This window comes from Lates calcarifer, linkage group LG17 (genome assembly GCF_001640805.2).
Source record: "Lates calcarifer isolate ASB-BC8 linkage group LG17, TLL_Latcal_v3, whole genome shotgun sequence".
Taxonomy (NCBI): Eukaryota; Metazoa; Chordata; class Actinopteri; family Centropomidae; genus Lates; species Lates calcarifer.
The window spans coordinates 20001328-20018892 of record NC_066849.1 but is presented as its reverse complement, the minus strand read 5'-3'; the positions used below and the strand labels follow the sequence as shown (position 1 = coordinate 20018892).

At 42.4% G+C, this 17565-nt stretch overlaps 2 protein-coding genes across 2 annotated transcripts in view; one reads left to right on the top strand and one right to left on the bottom strand.

The window, feature by feature from the left end:
- The window catches only part of hmcn1 (hemicentin 1), an 80522-nt gene extending 68651 nt beyond the window's left edge, over positions 1-11871 (top strand). The window contains 25 exon segments of the mRNA XM_051077051.1: positions 102-315; positions 461-595; positions 706-896; positions 994-1075; positions 1323-1592; positions 1821-1991; positions 2078-2248; positions 2521-2691; positions 2810-2980; positions 3105-3275; positions 3594-3764; positions 3857-4003; positions 4126-4263; positions 4425-4546; positions 4689-4926; positions 5030-5092; positions 5274-5393; positions 5494-5628; positions 5730-5843; positions 6083-6208; positions 6359-6487; positions 8229-8597; positions 8758-8877; positions 8990-9116; positions 9287-11871. Of these exon segments, the coding sequence (XP_050933008.1) occupies positions 102-315; positions 461-595; positions 706-896; positions 994-1075; positions 1323-1592; positions 1821-1991; positions 2078-2248; positions 2521-2691; positions 2810-2980; positions 3105-3275; positions 3594-3764; positions 3857-4003; positions 4126-4263; positions 4425-4546; positions 4689-4926; positions 5030-5092; positions 5274-5393; positions 5494-5628; positions 5730-5843; positions 6083-6208; positions 6359-6487; positions 8229-8597; positions 8758-8877; positions 8990-9116; positions 9287-9653 (4233 nt within the window). The 3' untranslated portion in view covers positions 9654-11871.
- arpc5b (actin related protein 2/3 complex, subunit 5B) lies at positions 11288-15798 on the bottom strand. The gene is made up of 4 exons (XM_018696035.2): positions 15511-15798; positions 14395-14467; positions 13873-14049; positions 11288-13688 (listed from the first exon to the last, which is right to left on the bottom strand). Exons 1-4 carry the CDS (start codon positions 15648-15650, stop codon positions 13626-13628), a joined length of 453 nt encoding a protein of 150 aa, XP_018551551.1. The 5' UTR covers positions 15651-15798; the 3' UTR covers positions 11288-13625.
- Positions 15799-17565: the final 1767 nt, after the last annotated feature.

The following is a 17565-nucleotide window of genomic DNA, read 5'->3' as shown; positions in this document are numbered from 1 at the left end:
GGAGAGTGAAATCGACCAGTAGTAAATTGAGCTCTGATACCATTAAAGAGATGCTTTCAAAGAGTTTTGCTCAGTCTCTCCTCATCTCCCCTTTTCACCAGCCTGACGATGCAGGCAGTTATACCTGTATTGCCACTAATGCGGTCGGGCAGGACAGTCGGGCGGTAACCCTGTCGGTTCATACCCACCCTGTCTTCACTGAGCTGCTCGGAGATGTGGCCCTCAACAAGGGAGAACGCCTCCTGCTGGCGTGTGGGGCCAGTGGCATCCCACCACCCAGAATCACATGGGCCTTCAACAACAACATCATTCCAGGTGAGTGTTTTCTAATCACTGAGACATAAGATGTCTCCCAAAATCAGAATGATGTCTTTTTTATGTAGCTGTATATCAGTAGAATAAATATGTTTAACTGTGTCTTTCTCATGTTGTCTTTTTCTGCCTTTTGTTGATGCTTTAGTTCACTATGATCACATGAATGGCCACAGTGAGCTGGTGATGGAGAGAGTGAGTAAAGAGGATTCAGGCACATACACCTGTGTGGCAGAAAACAATGTAGGAACCATCAAGTCACTGGGCTTTGTGTATGTTAAAGGTAAAACCACGCTCCCACAACACTTTCTGACTCACTTTATTTCACTACAATTTGACCCCTTAATGTCAGGACAATTTTTGAATGATTCAGTCTTCTCTGTCTGCTCCCAGAGCCTCCAATTATTGATGGAGATCTTCACTCCAACCGTATTGAACCTCTGGGTGGCAATGCCATCCTGAACTGTGAGGTTCGTGGAGACCCACTGCCCACCATCCAGTGGAGCAAAAATGGAATAAACATCCAGATCAGCAACCGAATCCGTCAGCTGGACAACGGCTCTCTGGCCATCTATGGCACTGTGGTAGGAAAACACAGACTGACATTTTAGGTTTAATACTGTGTGTATAGTTTTTGTAATTATGATAATGAACTTTGTTTTTATATTTAATTTTATACAGAGTGAAGATGCAGGCAGCTACATGTGTGTGGCAACAAATGATGCTGGGGTGGTGGAGAGAAGTGTCACACTTACCTTGCAGAGTAAGTGTCTGCTCTGTGTTCATCTGATTTAGCATCAGATCTGGCATTTCTTACATGAACAGAATCTGAAAGTTATAACCTAGAAGAGTTCTTCAGTGGGTTAATATTACTCTTTAAGAATTTTCTAGTGATTTTCTAGAGTAATTTTCTTGATACTCCCCATGTCTGGTAAACTGATTTTGATGTGTGAAATAAGTGAAATTACCCTTTAAACATTTGATCACCTGGTACCACTGTCTTCTTCCAGGTGCACCCACCATCGTTGTGGAACCAGCTGAGACAGTGATGGACGCTGGCACCACAGTTGTGCTGAACTGCCAGGCGGAAGGTGAGCCTACGCCCATGATAGAGTGGTCCCGCCAGGGGCGCCCGCTCCTGGGCTTTGACCGCTTCTCCACCCTGTCCAACGGTTCCCTCAGGATCAGCAGTGCTCAGAAGGAGGACACAGCTGAATATGAATGTGTGGCAAGAAACCTACTTGGATCTGTGCTGGTCAGGGTCACTCTAACTGTACGAGGTGAGCTGTACATTATAGGTGTTTTTCATTATACCATATTTTTGAGTCAGTTTCCATTTCATCATGTAGCAAATGAAGTTAAAATGTACAGAAAGTGTTCAAGAGGGCATTGTTTTTTCCACTGCAATCACAATTGTAGATCTTTATTCTCCAAGAAGAAAGCAAAAAGAAATCACCCAGACTGATCAAATGACATTTTGGGTTAATGTTGATCTATTTGTTTTTCAGTACATGGGGGCTACTCAGAGTGGGCAGAGTGGGGTCCTTGCAGTGTGTCCTGTGGTGTCGGGGCTCAGAAGAGGCTGAGGCAGTGTAATAATCCTCTACCTGCCAACGGAGGACGGCACTGTGCTGGATCAGACACAGAAACACGCAGGTGTCAGGGAAAACCTTGTCCAGGTGAGAATAATTTTAAAAATGAAAGGGAGAGGATTTACCCTGTTCTTTCAGGTTGTATTAAGACCTGTAACTGTGTCCCTCCTCAGTGGATGGTAACTGGTCAGAGTGGTCTCTCTGGGAGGAGTGTTCTCGTACCTGTGGTCAGGGCAACAGAACCAGGATTCGGACCTGCAGTAACCCTCCAGCACAGCATGGAGGCAGGCCGTGTGAGGGGAAGGCAGTGGAGGTCATCATGTGCAGTGTCAGACCCTGTCCAGGTGAGCAAATGAATGCATTTTCTAAAACTGCGATGAATAAGTAGTATGCAGGCCTGCAACTGAGAGGAATGTGTTTCTCATCTCAATTACATGTCCCAATTTTTTTACTAAAGTCAGTACTTGACTGAACGAGAACTGGAAAATTGGAGAATTCTTCCAGATGTCATGTGCCTTGATTCTCAATAAATAAGCTTCCATTATGCTAGACCTAAAGTTGTGATTATGGGCCTGTATGTATTGACTCTCCGTTTCCATATTCCATATTCCTGCAGTGGCAGGTAACTGGGGGTCTTGGCTCCCATGGAGTCCATGCAGTGAGACCTGTGGTAAGGGTATGCAATCCAGAATCAGGCTGTGCAACAACCCTCCCCCAGCCTTTGATGGGCCGCAGTGTGAGGGCACAGACACCCAAACACAAGTGTGCAAGGAGAGACCTTGTCCTGGTGAGGGCTCAGGTTATACAGTTATACTAACTGAAAGACATTTAAGTCCATATCTATATGTCAGATATTAAGATCTAGGTGACTGATCATCCAGTTTCTTCTTTTGTTTGACCTCCAGTGGATGGAAAGTGGTCATCCTGGGTGAGCTGGGGAGCCTGCAGTGTTTCCTGTGGAGGTGGGACCAGACAGAGGACACGTCTGTGTGCTAGCCCTGCCCCTCAGCATGGTGGCAGGCAGTGTGAGGGCAATGATGTGCATATTGACTTCTGTAACAGCGAGCCATGCCCCAGTGAGTCATCTTAACTTGTACCTGTTCTTAGATTTATATCTGTATATCTATTTGTAAAAATACCTGTCATGGTTTCAGCTTGTATATGTACTGTCTGCATCTGACATTTTTCCCTTCCTGTCAGTCAGTGGTAACTGGGGTCCATGGAGCAGCTGGGGCAGCTGTAGTAAGACATGTAACGGAGGCCAGATGAGGAGATACAGGACATGTGACAACCCCAGACCTGCTAATGGTGGGAGAGCATGTGCAGGTGCAGATACGCAAATACAGAGATGCAGCACAGCAAACTGCCCCGGTGAGTCAGCATTTTTACAACTGTACTGGGGTCAGGGATCAACAAGATGCTTGTAGAGGTGTTAAAACTTCCCTTGAAATGAAAAATGAAGTGTCCTTAAATGCACTTAAAATCAATAAATAGGGAAAACATATATGAAACTGTCTTGTGTCAAAACTTGTCTATTTCATAATTTTTAAGGTATCCAAAAAAGACTAAATTGACTATGTGACAATTAACATTGCCCTGCTACATGAATGTGTTTCTATGATGTTTATATGAGATGTGTTAATGTGTATACTTACATACCTGTCTGTTTTTTGGGGTGTATTATTGCAGTTGATGGTAACTGGGGTTCATGGCAGCCATGGGGAGAGTGCTCTGCTTCCTGTGGAGGTGGAGAGAGAACACGAGTTCGGCTCTGTAACAGCCCGTCTCCTAGCAATGGTGGCCGACCGTGTCCAGGAGACTCCTCACAGCTTTCCAGGTGTAACCCTCAGGCCTGCCCAGGTAAGACATGGATCCAAAAATACTGTATAAGTGTGTCATTCTGTATCCACTTAAAGCATTTACACTTAATAATACCAATCTGTCTTTGTCAGGTGGGCCCCAGAAGGCACGAGGTAGCATCATAGGGAACATCAATGATATTGAATTTGGCATCGCCATCCTCAATGCCACCATCACAGACAGCAAGGCTGGTGGCAGAATCATCAAGGCCACTATTTCTAACGTACCAAGGACATTAGGTCAGTTTCCCCTCATGATTTTATAATTTCTACTTTTAGACATGATTTAGATGTCATACCTGCCTGGTACATTTTGAACTTTCTATTAAATCTAATTTATCTAAATGAAATTTTTCTTAAAGGTCCTGCAATGAGGAAGCTCATCTCCATCCTGAATCCTGTTTACTGGACCACAGCACAGGAAGTAGGAGAGGCTGTCAACGGCTACACGCTAACAGGAGGCATCTTCAGGCGAGAGACACAGGTGGAGTTCGCTACAGGTAAGACGTGACAGGCCTGGGTCTGTCTGTGCTTATTATTACCATAAACACAGCTACATAGTATATAGATACTCACAGTGGATCCAATCTGATGCCTGTTAGCTGCCTGTTTTGACACAAACACTAACTGATGATGTTTATGTTTGATGTGTTGTCACTAGGTGAGATCCTGAGGATGACCCACATTGCCAGAGGTATGGACTCAGATGGAGCGTTGTTATTGGACATCGTAGTGAACGGACACATCTTACAATTGCCCTCACATGCTGACATCAACATCAAGGTACAGAAATATGTAGTGCTGGTGATTTAAATTTTGTGAACTTTTCTAATTTCAGTCACTATTTCAGTGACTCACAGTATATTGGTTAAAATATGCTAAGATTCCTTCAAGGCTGCCTGACAATAACCGTGCTCCATTGCAGGACTACACAGAGGACTACATCCAGACAGGCCCAGGGCAGCTGTATGCTCTGTCCACTCGCATGTTCAGCATTGATAAGCAGAGTGTCCCCTACTCCTGGAACCACACCATCTCCTATGACCTGTCCAAGGGTAAGATGCCCTACCTGGTAGAGATGCTACAGGCCACAGCCATCAATGCTCAGTACCATCCCCTGGAGGAGGTGTTGGAGTACAGCATCCAAGCTAGTATCACCAAGGGTGAGGATTCTGTTTTCTGTAAGGACTTAATGTGTTTAAACTGTGGGTGAGAGATGGACTTAACCAGGTTAATATATTACACTCTATGATGACATGATTCCAGGTGATCGGAGTAATCAGTGTCCTCAGGGATTCACTTTGGTGTCTGCGGGGCCCTACTGTGCAGGTAAAGTCTATTGAAACATATTATGCCATTCCTAACTCAGTGAGAATCAGTTAAACAACAAGTTAAGTTAAAGATTTAAGAAACAATTCAAATATTACCAGCATGACTCTCTCATTGTATGCTTTAATCTGTTCTGATTATTGCAATGTATATATTTTTTTGGATTATTTATGTGCTTCAGATGAGAATGAGTGTGAGGCTGGGAACCCCTGTTCTCATGCCTGCCACAACGCCATGGGCACCTACTACTGCTCCTGCCCCCGTGGTCTCACAATCTCAGCTGATGGCAGGACTTGCCAGGGTACACAACACACACACACAGAATACAGTGTCTAGATGAAATTTAAGGATGATTATCACAGCAATAGTAGTAATTAATCTGCTGCTTTTCACTCTTTTAGACATTGATGAATGTTCACTGGGTGGAAATGTGTGTCATGATGGACAGGACTGTGAGAACACCATTGGTTCTTACCGATGTGTCATGCGTTGTGGGCGTGGTTTCAGGAGAACAGCTGATGGTCTCAGCTGCACAGGTACATCAACAAGCTTTACGAGTATTTTTTTAAATTGATTCATCTTTCTGATTTCTTTAAGTTTCTCAAAGCTGATGTGCAACGTGTTCTCTTTGGCTCAGATGTGAACGAATGTCAGGAGTCCAATCCATGCAACCAACACTGTCTTAACACCATTGGTAGTTATCGCTGCGCCTGCGAACCAGGATTTCAACTCAGGAACCGACGCTGTATAGGTAAGACACCTACCTCCCTCCAAAGAATGCTTCACCTGTAATTTTCAATAGTAATGTTAAATCGGGAGGCATAAACACCATGTCTACTATCACCTCCTCAGATGAGGTCTAATTTTTCAAGGTCAATGAGAACATGTTCATCGACAGCGTTTGTATCTAGTGTTTATTCTAAAGTGTATTCTGATTTTACTTTTGATCTTTTGATTATACCACTTCTCTTTTGTCTCTTTTCACTTCAGATATAAACGAGTGCAGACAGAGGGTTTGTCGTTCAGATCAGCAGTGTAAAAACACACGGGGTGGTTACACCTGTATCGACCTGTGCCCCAATGGTATGACCAAAGGTGCCAACGGGACATGTGTAGGTGAGTGTCCAGCCAGAGTTACCTTAGTAAGCGAGAGAGAATCAGCTGTTTAACAACTATAAAACAGTACAGTTACTAAAGCTGGATTCAAAATCAAGGAGTTAACAGTTTGTTCTGTGTTGGTCCATGTCTCTTGTGGCTCTGTTGTAGACATCGATGAGTGCAGAGATGGCACCCATCAGTGCAGATACAACCAGATCTGTGAAAACACCAGAGGCAGCTACCACTGCACTTGTCCACGTGGCTACAGATCCCAGGGAGTCGGACGGCCTTGTGTTGGTACGTACATCCTTCATGTCTTCTTTACACTGTCACCACCTCATTAGGAATGAGCAAAACAGAAGTTAGGCTTTGTGACATGTAAGGGCTTCTTTAATATTGATTAGGCAGGCGATATTTACACAATCTAATGTATAATTCTGTTTAGTTGAGCATATGCAGCAAAGCATCTGTTAAGCAGTTTCAAACACAACTGCCCTGCACTTCCCATCAGCCTTCTTGCTTCTGCCAGCATACTTCTCTCTGTTTGGATGACTCACTCCTGTTCAAAGTCTAAAATAACTCTGCTGTCATCTGCAGTGTAGTCCAGGCATTATATCTTGCTACTTGCTTGCTTACATCTCTGAAATGCTGCAATGGAAACTGCTTACTAACTCCTGACATTAAATGCAAAGACCTTTTTTGCAGAGATCTAATGCATGGTGAGATGCTGTCCAAAGCTCTAGGTTGAGTCTAACGGCATTTTCACACCTATAATTAGTTTGCTCTGGTCCAAACCAGTTAATGAGTTTGGAAACTTGTGGCGTTTCCCTTGGTTTGGTTTCTTTTCACACATAGAAAAATCTAAGTGGATCAAAATGCATCACTACATACCACACAAGAATGTTCACATTGGTCAGATGTGTCTGGGGTGGGAGCAAGAAAGTAAAAAGCAGGAAAAAGGTCCTGTGTTCTGGACAAGTGCATATATCTGTGAGAGAAACATTTCTTTGCAATTGAACATTGAACAACTGGATCTGCTACTACTACTTAAGCTGCTATAGTATGAATGCAAAGCACATCTGCCTACAGGAGTCGCTTAGCCCAAATTTGTGGCAGCTGGGTGGGATCGCGGTTGGTTCCCACCAGAGTTTGTTTGGGACCAGACTGAGACCACCTCCTCTCAGGGGCACTCGGTGTAGTTGTTTGGGTCCATGGCTGAGTGTGATTACTGTGTTCACACCCACCCAAACGAATCGCAAGAGGGGAAAATGAGCCAGAGTCTGACTTAACCAGACTGAATAACACAGGTGTGAAAAAAGTCTTCCTGTCCACACTGCCAGATGAGAGAGAGGGTAAGACAAGACCACAGGGAGGGAAACTGAAAATAAATGGTTCTTCCTCTGACACACTGACCATAAAAAGACCAGCACCATCACCTCACAGCTCCCTGTCTGTCACTCTGTTTTCTTTTCACTCTCTTCCAATTCCAATTTGTCAAATTCTTACCTTCATGTTTGAATCTGGCTATTTCCTGGTGTTGCTTTGTAATGGCATATATTCCCTGTTCCCCCGTGACATCATTAACCCTGGACATTGATGTTTGTCTGTCAAACACTGTTTATATGTATCTGCCCTGAGCCAAGTGTTGTACCTGAGATCACATACAATCTGATCATTTTTTCAGATAAAATGTGAACAAGTTATTTTCTTCAAAGCAGCACTTTTATTTGATATGAGAGGAGATACTATCAGTCTCTCATTCAAATTAGAAAAATGTGTTTATAGTCTCAATACATTTCTGTCTCTGAGGCATGAAAATGTATTGTTGTACAGTGGGGTAATTAACATATCCCCTTTGTTCCCCTTCATCCTCATCTTTCTCCTCTATTTTCATGACCTGCACCACCTTTTCATATCCCTTCCTGTTATCCCTTTTCTCCTGCATTATTTTTTGTATCTTTTTCTCCTTCCATCCTTCTTTCCTATCACTGTCCCTCCATCCTTTCCTGGTGCTGGTCTTTCTTTGTGCTGAGGGCAGACATAAATGAGTGTGAGCGGCTCCCTCAGCCCTGTGCCCACCAGTGCATCAACACCCCTGGCAGCTTCAAGTGCACCTGCCCGCCAGGGCGCCACCTGCTGGGTGACGGCAAATCCTGCGCTGGTCTGGAGCGTCTGCCCAGCTATGAAAGTTACTCTTTCGGCTACCGCACATCTCAGTCTTCTCCTCAGGGCAGCTCCTACCAACAACTCTACCACAACTTGGCCTCTCAGAGCTACCACTCCTACGCAGCCACCACAAGGGGGCGCTACAGGGGCCGTAGCCACAGAGAGACTCACACACGTTCCTCACAGCAAGGCGTCCTCGAATGTCAGCAAGGGTTTGAGTCCAGGGATGGTCGCTGTTTAGGTAACTATGGAGGACAGGCAGGGTTGAGATGAGGGAGAGGATGAAACTGCCTCTGTGCTTCACTGCTGCTTGAGGGTTTTAATGCATCATTTATATCAGATTTTTTTCCTTATCTTTGTGTGTGTGTGTGTGTGTGTGTGTGTCTGTGTGACACCAACAGACATCAATGAGTGTGAGGTGAGGGATACCTGTCAGCATGAGTGTATGAACACACCAGGAAGCCACAGGTGTCTCTGTCCTGCTGGTTACCGCCTCATGGCCAATGGCAAAACCTGTCAAGGTGAGAACTGCCATTTTCTGCCTGGATTTATCATCATCATTTCATTTGGTGACACTTTTGTTCATTATACCATCACAGAGCCTTTGTGATAAGCTGTTTGCTGTATCTACAGATATAGACGAATGTCTAGAGCAGAACATCCAGTGTGGAGCAAACCGGATGTGCTTCAACATGAGAGGAAGTTACCAGTGTATTGACACACCCTGTCCACCAAACTACCAGAGGGATCCAGCCACAGGGTAAACTTTCACAGAATACCATTCAAGAAGATTTTGAATCATTAAATCATAACAAGCATGTAAACAGAACTTTTGGTTTATCAGGTCAAAAGTAAACCTTGTATATATGCTACTTGTTGGTTCTCTGTTTTCTCACACCATATTCAACTAAAATCCACTTTGTCATGTAGGTTCTGCCTGAAGAACTGTCCACCAAATGACCTGGAGTGTACGCTGAGTCCTTACGCCCTGGAATACAAGCTGCTGTCTCTTCCCTTTGGCATCGCAGCCAATCAGGACCTCATCAGGCTGGTGGCCTACACACAGGATGGAGTGATGCACCCCAGAACCACCTTCTTGGTGGTGGACGAGGACGTCACGTTACCTTTTGCCCTGCGAGACGAGAACCTGAAGGGAGTGCTGTTCACCACGCAGGCACTACGCGAGCCCCACACGTACCGCATGAAGGTCCGAGCCCTCTCCTACAGTGAAGACGGAGGCATCGAGTACCAGACGACCTTCATCGTCTACATCGCCGTCTCCGCCTACCCCTACTGAGAGCACTTTAAATAATGTGGGAAGGAGGTGCAGTGATGAATCACGTCCTCCACACGCAGCGCCACTGAGAGAGCGACGTGGTGCGAGTAAGTGGGTGTGGTTGTGGAAAAGTGGCCACATCAGTAAACAGACTGCAAAAAGACTTATTCTGAGTGTGTGAGAGAGGCCAGTGAGTGCATACAGCCCTGAAGACATAAGGAAGTAAAATTTAAAACAAGCCACTGGAGGTTAACAGGAGGCTTGGATGAAACAGGCTGTTTATTGGCTCTAATCCCTCACTTCAGTCTGTCAGGACTATTTGATCTTTTGTCCCATTCAGATTTATTTATAAGATCAACAAGATTTTGCTCCTCAAAGCCAAAACGTCCACCACTGGCTCAGAAATCTTTGCTAGTCTCTTATTTACATCTACCTATTATTAACTTATTGGGAAGTGCTTGAATATGAAAAATGGGCAGTTCCCACCTTTTGTTTAGCCCTCATATAAACAGTCACCAAAGTGGAGTTGTGACTGGTCAGGTATGGTGCTCATTGTGGCAATAGAGAACTTGACTGTCACGTATTCTACATCCTCAGGTAGCGGCCCATCATACATACATAAGTGCATCAGATAGAAGCTCTATCAATCATTACACTGATTACATCATGAGTGTGCCATAATGCTTCATCCAGTAGTTGATACCAAGATGTATTTTATTTTTATGACTTGTACATATGTTTTGTTTTCTCATAATGCATTGCCATACTGTACTTAATCTATCCATTTTGTAATAAAAATGTAATAAATAAATATACAGAAAATACATGTAATGTACATCTGTAGCACTACACCATTAAACAGCCCTGCTCCTTATGAAGCCCAACTTCATCAAACTTTTAATTACAGTGAAGAATGACTTAAATATCCAACTCAGGAGTAATCATTCATCACCAGTCTATCACAAGGCTGACATATAGAGCTCCGGTAGTTGACGTCTCACAAGCACAAAAATAATAACAATGATCTACCAGTCAGCTTCAGCAGGAAAGAAGTCCCGTTTCAGTATGTCTTAGAGAAACTAAGCTTATTAAGAGGATATACGTTTAATATATTATATATATTTTTATTTTTTGGCAGTGGGGGGTGTAATAGAGTGCATAATAGAATTTCTGATCCACACTACATAATTTGGAAATTGGCTGAAATGGAAACAAGAGACAGAAATCAACCTGGAGCAGAAATTAATCTCTGAAAATCTTAAAATAGAGAATTTAATATATATAACTAATATTTATGGAAATGAAGATGCATGGAAAGTGACAATATTAACGTCAGCTGTTCTTCTACATGTTACAAGAAGATCGGTCTAACAGCCTATCAAACAGCCTATCAAATATTCAAATAAAATGGTCAATAATAGGCTGAAACTACTCTATTCTGATTATAGTTATTCCAAAAGAGTTTCTCACCTCTGTCCTGCAACCATCTATGATCTACATTGTTCCAAAGTTTTTGGGTGGTAAAACAGAGACCGTTGCTTTCATCTTTCACTTTAGTCCAAAATCACTCAGAGTGAAAAAAAAAAAATACAGGCCCTAACTTGTATTCACCATCCTATAAATCTGTAAAACAGCATCAAACGTCAAGACAAAGCTATGATCAGCATTCATACCTTTTATTTTTTTTGTCAAAAAAGCACAAACATAAAAAAGGAATATTCGAGTAAGGCAGTTTGTACATCAGTTTGGTATGTTTCCTCGTCTTCTTGCCCTTGGCTAGAAGAGCATCTCTGACTAGAAAAACATGAAGCAGGAGAAGTTCTCCTTTATGTTCTCATGTAAAACTAGCCGTTACTGCATTAGAAAAGGTATCTAATGTCAAACATGATAACTCGTGAGTAAAACGCAATGCTGACGATGCTTTTGTGTTTGGTTAAAAGCAACGTCCACTGAGAAAATCCATGAGTAACCTTCAGTCAGTGTTCAATTTGAAATGAACAGACACAAAACACCATGTTGGAGCTGAATTCCCCTGTAACACTGTCTACATGAGGAGCAAAGCTTATGGTTGCTTACTTTCAAAACAGCAACTTTTTGAATTGTAACACACTTTGCTTTTATATTCATATGTAATGTACATGGTTATAACTCCACAACTTTGTCTTTAAAATTATTCTCAAATACACAAGGGCAACTAAATCATCAATGTGAACTACACATTATTTCCATGAAAGCAAAATATATCATTTGGCAACAGACATAATCCACCTCATAAGGCAGATAGAACTTTCCAGTTTTACTCCTCATTATATAAAATGTATGGGAATTAAAAATATATGTGGTCATAACAGTATGACTTTCTACTGTAAGACAATACTGTGTGTGGATGATTTGTTTTAAAAATCCTACTGCATGAATTTCAACAGATTCAAAAAAAGAAAAAATATCACATATGTTTTTGTTTTTTTCCAGACACAAAACATGTACAAAAGACAGGCATGAAATGCTTGAGAAAACGCTCAAAATCTCAAAAATGGGATCATGCAAACTATTTTTTTTAAATCAAGTGAAATTCCCTCTCTGTTTGCAAAGAGACCAAAATATTCACATATTATCTTCAGCTCTCCTGCAACTACTAAGCCTTATATTTAATTTTGATTGAGTAGGGTTTGGCCTTGAGGCAGAAAAAAATAACTATAAAACAACACCAAAACAAAGAGGAAAGTGTATAATCCTAGATTATCTTTTCTGTTAAATTACCAAAATAAAAAAAAAATCCTAGAAATTATTCTCAGGGTGCTGTCATTTTCCTGAAAGTACGGAATAAATGTAGCTCCTATGAACAGTACCAGCAGAGCCACATAATGCTCTGTACAGTAGCAGAGGGTGCATCAGACAGTCAGACATTAACAGGATGTGGGGAACAGTAAAGTGGGATTAATAAGAGTGGTGGTGGAGATGCATCGTGGGTAATCCTTAACTGGGGCAGCAGGCAGCGTGAAAAGATCGGTTGGGTGGATGAGTAACACCAGCCCTCCCCCCTCTTTATTCATCCTCCACCCTCCCCAGGGGATGGGGATATGAGGGGGATGACGACCCCTGTGAGCAAATCCACCACCCCTCCATCTGTGACTGTGCTTTTCAGGAGACTCCCACTGCTAAAGTGTTACAGTGAGAGGCAATGAGAGGATTTACTGACAGAGAATCAGGCTTTTTATTCCATCAGGAAGTCTCTACCGCAGAGAGAAAACACGAGGGAGTGGTGGAAAACTAAAAAAAATAGAGAGAGGTTTCCTGAGTGAAACAAAGCTGAGACCTTCTGTGTGTCTGTGTGGAAGTCAGTGGAGAACACATTATCAGAAGTCATGCCTGTGTTTGTTCATACGAGTGTGTAGATAGTGTGTCTAGCAGTGGTTCTCAACCTCTTAGGCTTAAAACAAGGGAAGCTACTGGTTTTGAACAGTTCAAACAAAAGGAAGATTTTTTCCATGTCTTAACTGAATTATTTCAGAGGTCTTGAGAGGAAAAATTATCTTGTAATCCACAAAAAATCTTTTTAAAAAAAAGCATAATTTTATGTAGCAGTAATCTGTTTTTTCTGTCATATTGTGACCCCATAGATTTATATTGCTACTCTTAGGTTGGGAACCACTGGCGTATAGTGAGCACATTGTACAGAAATGACATTGAGATGGGAGATAAACAGATCAAGGAAGCAGCACAGACACATGAGAAGTTATCTGTAGCACCCCGTGAAGAATACAATTTAGTAGGCTGTGATCATGCATAGGATGAAACAAGAAAACCCATTTTTAACACAGTGTGACCCAGATTTAAGTACAGCTTTGAGCACAGCAGGATCACATTGGGTTAAAAAATCTGTTTTTCCTTTTAGCCCCTATGCCATCTGTTATATAACATGAACAGTACGGTAAAGTGCTCCTCCCTGTATCTGTCAGTGATGTGGAGTGATACTGCTCCTCCGCTCCTCTTTTAGACCGTCTTCCTGGCTGTTAGTACCCTGACGATGCTGCCCACTCCTCCAGCTGCCAGAGCCTGGACACACAGGGAGAAAAATATGATCAGGCTATTTTAAAGGATAGTCTCAGATAATCTGTGGAGGCTCACCCTGTGTTCAGAGCTGTGACATTTTGACATAAAATATTTCATTTGACAAAGAATGATTAAATTCTCCCATTCACCTCATGATTATATCAGACAGTGTGGTGTAAATATTTACCTTTTCGTGCCACTGCAGTAGGACCGCACTGCTGTTTTCTGACGGCCTCTCGAAGCCTTTGTATATGTATTTCATCAGCAGGTCCACGCCATTCTTATCGAGAGACTGCACGGCTTTCTCAATGTCACTGCTCTTAAAGGCACTGAGCACTTTTAGCACCAAACCCTCAGCACGTTCCTGGTAGAGAGAGGGAAGACATCAGAAAACCATTGCTGCTGCATAATTCAGTTAATTATTAGCCTAGATCCACGGTGAATAAATAGTGTCATAAGACTTAAACTGCACATCAAAATGTTTAAAATGATCATGGATCTACAGCTACAGAAGGTCTATTACAATGTGTGTATCAGGGCAGATTAGTAACTCTAAAGTATGTTTCCAAGAGACCACTTCTCAAATGGTTCAAGTTAGGAAAGCACCAAATGTCATGAATAATTTCATCACTCAAGAGTCTAAAAGGCAGCAAAGTGATTTATCAGAAAAACTAGAATTAGGTGACAATTCATCGACAGATAAACCCACCTTGACGTTCTGGTTCTTAGTGTTGATTGGTGGGTTCTTCAGAACAGCATGTAAAGCCTCCATGAGATTTCCTGTGCAGGGGAGGTTAAGGATGCAGAGCAGCAAAGCAGGGGAGGCAGTAAATCTATTCAGTCAGATCTCTGTCTGTACAGATGAGAATCCAGATTTAGTAAAGGTACTTTTTATTACTTTGTTTTTTACTCACATGCCCATTGAAAGAGGGTTACTGCTATAACCTATGCATCATGCCTCCTGTTCAGACTCGCTGTTCTTCATGCAGCTAATGTGGGACAAAAATCCAAAGTCCTTGTTTTGGCATAAAAGCAAACGAAAGAGCTAACTTTGGAAGTTACCCTCTCAATTTCTTCTGCTGAGGCCACTCAGTAGTTTTAACTAAGCTTTAAAAGGCATTTTTAGCACAGCACAAGGCCTGTTACTTAAATTAGAAAACGATGGATCTCTTCTCTCCGCAGCCAGAATAAAGAGGAGGAATGATTACACCGATCAATAACTCTATGACTGTATATCATGGCAAAGTACGGGCAATAAAAAGTGTGTATCTGTCCTTTAACTCTCCTGCGCTGTGGTGGGAGGTTACGATCTTATTCAACGAGGAAGTGATGCACTTTCATTCCTTATAAGGCCTATAAGACTGAAACCAAATGCTCAGCTGGCTGCGGTCCTTCACAGCAACACTAGTTCCAACACAACACACTCTCTCTGGAGACACTTCTACACAAAATGTAACCGGGTGACTCTGCAACACTCATCTCGTAACAATTCAATTGCACCGGCAATTAAAGACCCTGCGGATATTTACGGCTTTGTTAGATTGAATGGTTAACTTGTATCTGAGCAAATGTACACTCGTTTGCAGTTAATATACTGTACATCGGCAGCTTGTTGTGCCTTAGGGCAGAAATCCCTGGAATGTGACTGCCAGGCAAGTCTGGACATTGACTGGCCTAGTTGCAAAACGCCCATTCATGCAGCATATGAAACATTTACATTGAAAATATATAGGTAAATCGTAGCCTTGAAAACGCACAGACCGATAAACTGTGACTGTTTTCTGTAGCAGGTCGTGTATGTTAGGTAACCATCTATAAAGGATATTGTCTGATGAGAGAGTCCACCTCTGCCTCGTCGGGACCCAGCTGGTTTTCTCCCCCGTCCTCCTCGTCCACAAATTTGTTCTCGTCGTACTCGTCCACGTCCACTCGCCTGAAGCGGGCGGACACGGTGCTCTTCGACATGTCGGTGGCGGTTTGGGGGGGTTTTACTCTTCACCGGTAAAGGCCTGTTTGAGATTTAACTGTGCTTTTCTTTGATAGCGGCTGTGACAGCACAGTCAGGAGGGCAGCTTCCTGACTTCCTCCCCTTTTCCTCTGTGTCGTCTGCTGGGTCTCTGTGTGCACGCTATCGCCCCTAGCGGGTAATATCTGGAACTGCAGTTCGCTATTTGTACTTCCCATTTATGCCGCTAGAGGGCGATCAAATCTAATAAATAAGGCCACTGTCGGTAGCTGTTTTACACGTCTACTGTCTTACTCCTTATGAGTCAACCCTATTCATCCGAGAAATCTATGACGGAGCAAAACTAATGTTAAAATGTATGTCTTTTAGAAATGTATTTAACCATTTATACAACAAAAACAACACACACACAAATGCTAAAGGATACAAAAATGAATCATTTTACTAGCATACAATTATCATTCCAAGGTAGTGCGCACTTATGGTTGTGCACAAAATTATTTTAATAAAAGAAAACAGCACCTGCAAATTTCCTTGTGTTTCCATGATCGCAAATCATTCTAATCATTATCCATATAGCCTATATTAATGTCACTAGCAATTTTCACTCTATTCATTCACAGAATATTTACTTTTCAACAGCAAAGGCTACAAGCAGATGATTATATTGTGATTGCAGTGTTATTTACTGTTGTTTTAATCCTTTATTTGAATATAGTTTAACTGAGATCAACATCTCTTTTTAAAGAGAGACCCCTTGTACATAAAACATGGACAAACACAATTCAAATATACACTTTACATAGCAGACAAATTAGTTTCACGTTAAAGAAGTGGCATGCAGAAAGTTTCAGCTTACAAATGCAAAATGTGTGACTTGATGCAAGCTTTTAGTTACACACTAAACAATGCACACACTCATGTACGCAAACAGGGTCAAGTGTGTGATACTCCTGCATGATATTCATGTAATTCACCCGTGTGACTGCATGGGCTTTTAGTCTGATAGGACCCAGATACAACTGCTCAACTGATGAAATCTGATTTTTTTTTTTTCATAGAATCCAAACATGAGTAGTACCGGTGTGTATGAGTGCGAGTGTGTGTGTACGTGCTGAGTCACACTGTTTCATCGCTGTGGTGGAAGTATTTATTTAACTGGTTCTGTAATGGGTGGTCTGTGAAGATCCCACAGACCTCCTCCGCAACATCTCCATGATGTCAGGGTTTTCCTGCGTCACATGAAATTACATTCTTCTCTCTGCAGGAAGCAAGACTCACTTTCCACACTGTTGCCAATTAACACACTCATCTTTATTTGAATCAGACAGACATTTTGGAATAAGCGCAAAAAGACATATTTGCTCGTCGACAAATGGTTTAAGACAAATGGGTGAACGTTTTGGCACCCTCCAATCTTTTCGTCCCAAGTCTCACATGAGCTCATATTAAATTCTGGCTGGGAGTGCTGTGATGTTGCTAAGGGTAACAGACACACAATTCATTGGTGCATGGGTTCAAACCAACAAACTAGGCCATTAAACACAGACCTTTTCTGGGAAGTCAAGAAAATGTGACACACCTACTTACTGGTGCCTTGTTTTTTGTTATAGGGGGAATTTTTTAATTCCTTATCTGCTCTTGACTACTGACCTCAGGAGGAGAAACATCAACACAGATTAATGCATTTCCCACTGTGTACCTCCCATCCTGACACACACACACGCACACATGCACACACGCACACACACACACACATATCATATCTGACATATCTGATCCAAGAAGGTCTTCGTGTGAGACAGTGTTGCTTTCTGCACTCTCTGTGTGTCAATATAAGACATAAGAATAGTAAGATTGTATGATTGTGAAACAGAGGAGTGTCATTCAACCCCCCCACCCCCCTTAACACCT

Bases quoted from the DNA above. Each gene is read 5' to 3' on its own strand.
- arpc5b (XM_018696035.2), bottom strand. From the start codon at position 15,650: ATGTCGAAGAGCACCGTGTCCGCCCGCTTCAGGCGAGTGGACGTGGAC. The intron at 14,468-15,510 runs ATATCCTTTATA...CCTCCCCTGCAC, and splicing joins GTGGACTCTCTCATCAGACA to AGGAAATCTCATGGAGGCTT. The intron at 14,050-14,394 runs GTGGGTTTATCT...TCTCTCTACCAG, and splicing joins CTAAGAACCAGAACGTCAAG to GAACGTGCTGAGGGTTTGGT.